This window comes from Palaemon carinicauda, chromosome 1 (genome assembly GCF_036898095.1).
Source record: "Palaemon carinicauda isolate YSFRI2023 chromosome 1, ASM3689809v2, whole genome shotgun sequence".
Lineage (NCBI taxonomy): Eukaryota > Metazoa > Arthropoda > Malacostraca > Decapoda > Palaemonidae > Palaemon > Palaemon carinicauda.
The window spans coordinates 28,486,205-28,496,204 of NC_090725.1; the positions used below are offsets into that span (position 1 = coordinate 28,486,205).

The 10,000-nt window shown below is 37.3% G+C and overlaps 1 protein-coding gene across 2 annotated transcripts in view; it reads right to left on the reverse strand.

Moving 5' to 3' along the window:
• Nucleotides 1-314: 314 nt before the first annotated feature.
• LOC137647433 (uncharacterized) overlaps nucleotides 315-10,000 on the reverse strand; it is an 18,311-nt gene continuing 8,625 nt past the window's right edge. For both annotated transcript variants that reach the window (XM_068380760.1, XM_068380759.1), the window contains exon 2: nucleotides 315-3,061. In XM_068380760.1, coding sequence (XP_068236861.1) covers nucleotides 1,428-2,321 — 894 coding nt within the window. In that variant the 5' untranslated portion in view covers nucleotides 2,322-3,061 and the 3' untranslated portion in view covers nucleotides 315-1,427. The remainder of the gene's footprint in view (nucleotides 3,062-10,000) is intronic.

The window sequence follows — 10,000 nt, forward strand, 5'->3', positions numbered from 1 at the left end:
GAATAATATACAAATATTTCATATCAAAACTATAAAAAGTTCAACATAATAAGAGGAAGAGAAATACGATAGAATAGTGTGCCCGAATGTACCCTCAAGCAAGAGATCTCTAACCCAAGACAGTAGAAGAACATGGTACAGAGACTATGGCACTACCCAAGACTGAGAACAATAGTTTGATTTTGTAGTGTCCTACTCCTAGAAGAGCTGCTTACCAAAGCTAAAGAGTCTCTTCTACCCTTACCAAGAGGAAAGTGGCCACTGAATAATTACAGTGCAGTAGTCAACCCCTTGAGAGAAGAAGAGTTGTCGACATAAAAGGAAAAAATAAAAGTCTCTAAAGCTTATATTTTCATCATAACAGGACCGGTTTACCTACAGAAAGATACAGAACAATGCCCTTCCCAACTCTAAGAACTAACTTTCCTTCAAATTCACACTGCTTCCTCTCCGAAAAATTCAAATTTAATGAGTTTTGCTACCTTGTTTGTCGATGTCTTAGCGTTTTGAATTTATTACCATGAGATAGAACCCTTAACAAATGACAATCTATCACCAGATCTGAGTTGAAAACACAGAATTTTCTGACGAGTAAAATTTGTCATCTGATGTGTGATGTTTCTGCCGTTTGTTAATTATCAAAGACAGATATCTTATCCATACTAATTGAGCGATAACTATATATAGGGGAGTAGTATGTTATTGAAAAGCTATTGAACGTAAGAGAAATTACTGAAGCGACTTGGAATAGAAACGTCTTTAAATGAGGAGACCCTTAATAGAGTATAAAATAATATGGAACTATTCTAGCATAGAGGTCCTTAACCAGGGGAACATCCCTCCCCCCCTCTCGTTTTAGAAGGGGACTGGGACTACAAACTGGTAAGCTCAAATTATTAGAATGTTGATTTTTCTTTTACCTTAGAAATCCCCAGGAAGCAATGTGAAAATAAACTATGTAAAATAGTAAATGTATATGTACTTATAACGAAAAAAAAACTCAAAGGATTTTTTGTATCATATGCATATTTGAAATGCACTTTTTGAGCCAGACAATATTGAAAAGGAAAGGGAATGACATTCTGACATGTGGTGAAAGGGTTGCATGGGCCAAACAAGGTTGAGAACCACTGTATAACTTTATTTTTTTAACAACATGATATGGAAGTAAGCAAATATTAGGAATCAAGATAAGTGAATGTTACGATTAGAGAGGGTGAATGTAAGAAGCAAGAAATTGGAAAAGCTTTTGTGTTGAAGCTTTGTAAACATAGGAGTATAACAAAGTTTGTATGAGGCCATTCTCAAATCCCTTCTTTGAAGCCTTATGCGATATAGAAAGCAAGTACCCGTCATTAACTTCTAACCTCTTAATTACTATGAATGAATATTAATAAAACTATGTCTTTATCATAGATAATAACATATCATTGGCAATGATAACGCTCATGGCCCTTCCAGTCTTCGTTTTCTTCATTTACTTTGTTTCTGAATTCCAGTACAGCGGTCAAAGAAGTTTTCTTGAGCTCCGATATGTACATCTCCTGTTTTTCTTTGGATTGAAGATTGGAGATTATATCTTTTGAATTTGAACTTTGCTTTGACTGAATACTATTTCCTTTAACCCTTTGAGTACCAGTAGTTTGAGTACTAGCTGTTTGAGCAGTTGAGCTTAACTTAGATACATTTGATACTACGTGGCCCCCTATTCCATTCACAGCACCAAAAGCAATTCCTTTATACCAGGTTTCAGGGTCATTTCCAAATTCCCTCCATTCTTTGTTACCCTTTGAACAATCTGCAGTTTCACGTACAGCTGTTGTCACTACAGAAGACGCTATTCCACCCGCTGTTCGCACCCCGAGTTTAAGCGCTCCTCGTTTCATGCCTTCTTTAGCTACATTCTTGACTACTACACTGGCAGCACTCTCTGTTGCAGCGGCACCTCCACCTCCAATGATGCCAGTGGCAAATCCAACACCCACGTCAATGCCAAAGTCTTTGCCACAAATCTTTTCACCCTTCCATGTCTTCACTAACCCGTGGATGGCTGAACTCATACCAGCTCCTGATGCCATCGCTCCGGCTATAGGTAAAGCGGTTCCACCCGTAAACACAGTCGCTGCTATTCCCCCTGCACAAACAGCACAGCCTCCTACAACTGCAGAAATTTTCTGTGCAATATCATGCCAATTACCAACATTGCATTTGCACGTACATGTCACTGTAGCCTGACAGGAGCATGTACACTTCTCACTTGCCTCATCGTCATGGGCAGAGCAATTCCTGCAGGTTTCACAACGGGACTCAGGGTTACTCATGGTTAATTCTTGTCAATGAAATTACTTTATGAAAATAGCAAAGTACATTAAATTCTTTTTACATCAATGAAACCCACTACTACAAAGTCACAAGAATAAGTTCCACTAATTATCTTCTTCACTTACAGATAAGATCTTTCTACATTTGAGTCATCAAGTCCACTTACACAAACAAAGGCTGACAACTTGACAACTGAGGCACGAGAATTTACTAGTGTTAAAAAGTTCCTTGCTTCATTCATGCAGCAAATGCTTTCTACTACAACGATGTCACAGTAAGTATTCCACTAATCAAAGCCCACGACTCCGGTCTTGTATTAAATATATACCGTCTCGGTCCTACAGATAACCCACGGCTTTGTTCTTACAGAAAAAAACACTGACTTGGTCCTACAGAAGACTCATTACTTCAGTATCACTGAAGACCCACTGCATAGGTACCACTGAAGACCCACTGCTTCGATACCACTGATGATCCACTGCTCTGTTCTAACCGAAGAAAAACTGCTTCGGTCCTACAGAAGATCCACAGCTTCAGTCCCACAGAGGACCAACTGTTTCGGTCCTACAGAAGATCCACTGCATCGGTGATCCTATAACAGACCCACAGCTTCAGTCCCACAGAGGACCAACTGCTTCGATCCTACAGAAGACCCACTGTTTTGTTCCTACAGCAGACTGGCCATCTCGCTGTTATAGCCTCCAAGTCTGTGCCAGACGTCTGAAAATCGGAACGTTCCCTGAAAATGTAAAGGTACACAAGAAATAAACTTTAGTATCATTGTTACTATTATCAATATTAGTATTACTATCAGTATTAGGATCATTGTTATAATCATTGCTATTATTCTCATGGGTCTGTATAGACCACATTATCACTTCTTGTACGATGATGGGATTTGGGAGACCGTTCAGCGTTGAGGTACGTTAGGGGAGAAATCTTTCATTCGTTTTATGAACAACACGTTGAGAGCGGTTGGGCAGTAAAATGGACGAAAGGAAAAGGGTGGGAGCAATAAACTCAAGAAGATTTACTTAATTGGAAAAAAAGAAACAATTCAGCAATTCTAATGGCAGGTTTGAAGTAAGCTTATTTATAAAGATTTGTTTTTACATTTGATCAATTGTGCCCCTGAACAAATCCAATATTACTCTGTATCTTATACTACTGAAGGATGTACTTCTAAATATTCGTTTTAAAGTGTTAATGTTTGAGCCAAAATTCAGAAAAACATTAAATATTCGTTTTTCACCAAGAGAGAGAGAGAGAGAGAGAGAGAGAGAGAGAGAGAGAGAGAGAGAGAGAGAGAGAGAGAGAGAGCATAATGTCTTTCAGAAAAGTTTATCTTCACTTGTCTAAACATTTGAAAAAGATTCGTCTGAAATTCATGACATCATGGCCATTGCAGGAGCTCAACCCTTCTAGAAACAAATGGATTCACTTGCCAAACCTCTTAGCTCAAAAGGATGGTCAGGTTGCACCGACCAAAGGAACTGACAAGTTTGAGCGGGACTCAAACCGCAGTCTGGTGATCACATGTCAGGGTTACTCCTTGTAATTATATAAGCACCATTCAGCACCTATGGAAAAAAGGGGGGGTAGAACCCCCGCCCAGCTGATGCTGCTGAAGGCCGGACAGTGGGAAGCTTCAACTATTCAACGCCAGGAATAGCATGTAAACATCAAGGTCATATTGCTTTTGACCAATATCAAAAGTATTCTTCGCCAGGAGTATCCTCTAAACATCAAGGTCATATTGGTTTTGACCGATATCACAATTATTCAATGCCAGGAGTAGCATCTAAACATCAAAGTCATATTGGTTTTGACCGATATCACAACTATTCTACTCCAGAAATAGCATCTAAACATCAAGGTCATATTGGTTTTGACCGATATCACAACTGTTCAATGCCAGGAGTAGCATCTAAACATCAAAGTCATATTGGTTTTGACCGATATCACAACTAATCTACGTCAGGAGTAGCATCTAAACATCAAGGTCATATTGGTTTTGACCGATATCACAACTATTCTACGCCAGGAGTAGCATCTAAACATCAAGGTATTCTACGCCAGGAGTAGCATCTAAACATCAAGGTAATCTTGGTTTTGACCGATATCACAACTATTCTACGCCAGGAGTTGCATCTAAACATCAAGGTCACATTGGTTTTGACCGATATCAAAACTATTCTAGGCCAGGAGTTGCATCTAAACATCAAGGTCATCTTGGTTTTGACCGATATCACAACTATTCTACGCCAGGAGTTGCATCTAAACATCAAGGTCACATTGGTTTTGACCGATATCACAACTATTCTACGCCCGCCAGGAGTAGCATCTAAACATCAAAGTCATATTGGTTTTGACCGATATCACAACTAATCTACGTCAGGAGTAGCATCTAAACATCAAGGTCATATTGGTTTTGACCGATATCACAACTATTCTACGCCAGGAGTTGCATCTAAACATCAAGGTCACATTGGTTTTGACCGATATCACAACTATTCTACGCCCGCCAGGAGTAGCATCTAAACATCAAAGTCATATTGGTTTTGACCGATATCACAACTAATCTACGTCAGGAGTAGCATCTAAACATCAAGGTCATCTTGGTTTTGACCGATATCACAACTATTCTACGCCAGGAGTTGCATCTAAACATCAAGGTCATCTTGGTTTTGACCGATATCACAACTATTCTACGCCAGGAGTTGCATCTAAACATCAAGGTCACATTGGTTTTGACCGATATCAAAACTATTCTAGGCCAGGAGTTGCATCTAAACATCAAGGTCATCTTGGTTTTGACCGATATCACAACTATTCTACGCCAGGAGTTGCATCTAAACATCAAGGTCACATTGGTTTTGACCGATATCACAACTATTCTACGCCCGCCAGGAGTAGCATCTAAACATCAAAGTCATATTGGTTTTGACCGATATCACAACTAATCTACGTCAGGAGTAGCATCTAAACATCAAGGTCATATTGGTTTTGACCGATATCACAACTATTCTACGCCAGGAGTTGCATCTAAACATCAAGGTCACATTGGTTTTGACCGATATCACAACTATTCTACGCCCGCCAGGAGTAGCATCTAAACATCAAAGTCATATTGGTTTTGACCGATATCACAACTAATCTACGTCAGGAGTAGCATCTAAACATCAAGGTCATCTTGGTTTTGACCGATATCACAACTATTCTACGCCAGGAGTTGCATCTAAACATCAAGGTCATCTTGGTTTTGACCGATATCACAACTATTCTACGCCCGCCAGGAGTAGCATCTAAACATCAAAGTCATATTGGTTTTGACCGATATCACAACTAATCTACGTCAGGAGTAGCATCTAAACATCAAGGTCATATTGGTTTTGACCGATATCACAACTATTCTACGCCAGGAGTAGCATCTAAACATCAAGGTATTCTACGCCAGGAGTAGCATCTAAACATCAAGGTAATCTTGGTTTTGACCGATATCACAACTATTCTACGCCAGGAGTTGCATCTAAACATCAAGGTCACATTGGTTTTGACCGATATCACAACTATTCTAGGCCAGGAGTTGCATCTAAACATCAAGGTCATCTTGGTTTTGACCGATATCACAACTATTCTACGCCAGGAGTTGCATCTAAACATCAAGGTCACATTGGTTTTGACCGATATCACAACTATTCTACGCCAGGAGTTGCATCTAAACATCAAGGTCATCTTGGTTTTGACCGATATCACAACTAATCTACGTCAGGAGTAGCATCTAAACATCAAGGTCATATTGGTTTTGACCGATATCACAACTATTCTACGCCAGGAGTTGCATCTAAACATCAAGGTCACATTGGTTTTGACCGATATCACAACTATTCTACGCCCGCCAGGAGTAGCATCTAAACATCAAGGTCACATTGGTTTTGACCGATATCCCAACTATTCTACGCCAGGAGTTGCATCTAAACATCAAGGTCATCTTGGTTTTGACCGATATCACAACTATTTTACGCCAGGAGTTGCATCTAAACATCAAGGTCACATTGGTTTTGACCGATATCACAACTATTCTACGCCAGGAGTTGCATCTAAACATCAAGGTCACATTGGTTTTGACCGATATCACAACTATTTTACGCCAGGAGTTGCATCTAAACATCAAGGTCACATTGGTTTTGACCGATATCCCAACTATTCTACGCCAGGAGTTGCATCTAAACATCAAGGTCATCTTGGTTTTGACCGATATCACAACTATTCTACGCCAGGAGTTGCATCTAAACATCAAGGTCACATTGGTTTTGACCGATATCACAACTATTCTACGCCAGGAGTTGCATCTAAACATCAAGGTCATCTTGGTTTTGACCGATATCACAACTATTCTACGCCAGGAGTAGCATCTAAACATCAAGGTCACATTGGTTTTGACCGATATCACAACTATTCTACGCCAGGAGTTGCATCTAAACATCAAGGTCATCTTGGTTTTGACCGATATCACAACTATTCTACGCCAGTAGTAGCATCTAAACATCAAGGTCACATTGGTTTTGACCGATATCACAACTATTCTACGCCAGGAGTTGCATCTAAACATCAAGGTCATCTTGGTTTTGACCGATATCACAACTATTCTACGCCAGGAGTAGCATCTAAACATCAAGGTCACATTGGTTTTGACCGATATCACAACTATTCTACGCCAGGAGTTGCATCTAAACATCAAGGTATTCTACGCCAGGAGTAGCATCTAAACATCAAGGTATTCTACGCCAGGAGTAGCATCCAAACATCAAGGTCATATTGGTTTTGACTGATATCACAACTATTCTACGCCAAGAGTTGCATCTAAACATCAAGGTCACATTGGTTTTGACCGATATCACCACTATTCTACGCCAGGAGTTGCATCTAAACATCAAGGTCATCTTGGTTTTGACCGATATCACAACTATTCTACGCCAGGAGTTGCATCTAAACATCAAGGTCACATTGGTTTTGACCGATATCACAACTATTCTACGCCAGGAGTTGCATCTAAACATCAAGGTCATCTTGGTTTTGACTGATATCACAACTATTCTACGCCAGGAGTAGCATCTAAACATCAAGGTCATATTGGTTTGAATCGATATCACAACTATTCTACGCTAGGAGTAGCATCTAAACATCAAGGTATTCTACTCCAGGAGTAGCATCTAAACATCAAGGTCATATTGGTTTTGACCGATGTCACAACTACTCTACGCCAGGAGTTGCATCTAAACATCAGGGTCATATTGGTTTTGACCGATGTCACAACTAATCTACGCCAGGAGTTGCATCCAAACATCAAGGTCATATTGGTTTTGACAGTGTTGATATAGAGTAATCTTTGGACTTGAAGCGTGCATTTTCATTGCGGTTCTCTGGTCTGTTAAGCACTGTATCCTTGACGTCCTGCCTGGTCCGGAAATGGGACCGGGGGTGGGGGGGGGGAGGAGGCTTTCCTGGAACTATTTCCCAGAGTTACTTGTTGTCCAGACATCTTCGGCTGCGGAGGCGACCCTCTGGCGGTGAAACTCTCCCGAAGAGTCGTCCTCAAATCTCTATTTCTTGTATTTCGAAAACTTGAAGTCCTCCTTGAAATTTGAGTCTCTAACACAAAAGTTTTTTTTTATATATAACTTTGAATCAAAAAAAGAATTTTGGAACAGAAGAACGGGGAACATCTATCAAGAAGGAGACACTACCCAACAGAATTTCCAGAAAAGAAGAAAGGAATCATACGTCTTATAACAGGTAAGACGAATTATTCTTAGTAAAGTATTTCTGTCTCTTTCAATTTGAGAATCGTTTTGGGGTTACTGAACATTACAAATTCTTCTAATTTATTTTAATAAATAGCTTTATTCGATATATTAAAGAGGTTGCTAACCTTTCATGGGTCAAGGTTGATATCAGTAAGTAGGAATAGATAAACTGAGCCACTACTAAAAGAAGATGGAATTCCAAAGGTTGAGGTTAGAGAGTATTAATAATAATAATAACAATCATAATTAATAATAATAATAATAATAATAATAATGATAATAACAATCATAATTAATAATAATAATAATAATAACAATTATTATTATTATTATCATTAATTATTATTGTTAATAATATTATTATTTATTCTTATTATTAATAATTATTATAATTATTAATAAAACATGGCCACCGAACAGCATAACCTTTTCTTCCAATCAAATAAGACTATTGACAATCGTCCTTTTAAGTAAAATTGATTATTATTATTATTATTATTATTATTATTATTATTATTATCATTATTATTATTATTATTACTACTACTAGCTAAACTACAACCCCAGTTGGAAAAGCCAGATCCTATAACCCCAAAGGGCTCCAACAGTGAAAAAATAGTCCAGTGAGGAAAGGAAATAAATAAATTACAAGAAAATTAATGAACAATTACAATAAAGAAATTTATTCCAGTAATATTATCTTTCTTTTCTTATTTATGCTGACAAAAATTTAACAAAATATTTAAAGCTATATATTAACGGAAAGGGCATTTATTTAAAAGTTCAAACTTACTGCAAATGTTTTCATGTTGAACAGGCTGACCTATGTCTCTTTTTTATAGTTTATTTAAGCAAGATCTATTTTAATGTTGCTCTTGTTTTTAAAACATATTATTTTAATTGTTCATTACTTATCTTGTAGTTTATTTATTTCATTATTTTCTTTCCTCACTGAGCTGTTTTATCCCTATTGGAGCCGTTGTGCTGATAGCATCATGCTTTCCCAACTAGGGTTGTACCTTAGCTAATTGTAATAATGATAATATTTGATAAAGATTATTTAGGATTCCTATCAGTAATTATATTTGAGCTGAGATAAATTCATTGAAACGTCCCCTAAAAGGGAATGGAGGTTTAATGCTATTTGCTGTGTTGGAGCCCTTGGGCTTATAGCATTCTGTTTTTCCAACTAGGGATGTAGCTTAGTAAGTAATAATAATAATAATAATAATAATAATAATAATAATAATAATAATAATAATAATAATAATAATAATAATAATAATAATAATAACAATAATAATAATAATATGATATGTGAGAATTGGATTGAGAGGATTCAAAAGCAAACCTAATCAGTGTCAACTTTTATTGAAGAACAGAAGTACTAGAGTAGATGGAATTTCTGGAAAAGTCTTCTTGTATTGACCATTATCTTTTTCAAAGGGAATTACACTCTTTATCTTTCCCTCTTAATCTAGTCTAGAATTTTCCTGGGTGTAATATTTCCTTGGAAAATCATTTCTAGAATAATGACCAAACTTGGATTGTAGTTGGGACATTAAGTGTTTTCTAAGAAGTCATTTAGAAAATGAAATTCATGAATCTATTTATAGTTTATATATGAAATATCTGTTTTAATGTAAATGTTTTTAAAATTTTTTATTTCAATTGTTCATCACTTCTTATATCATTTATTTGTTACCTTATTTCCTTTCCTCACTGGAATATTTTTCCCCTGTTGTAGCCCTTGGGCTTGTAGCAACTTGCTTTTCCAGCTAGGGTTTGTAGTTTAGCTAATAATAATAATAATAATGATAATTCCTCATCCTTCAGGTTTTTATTGAAGAGAAGATGGGATACCGATACGA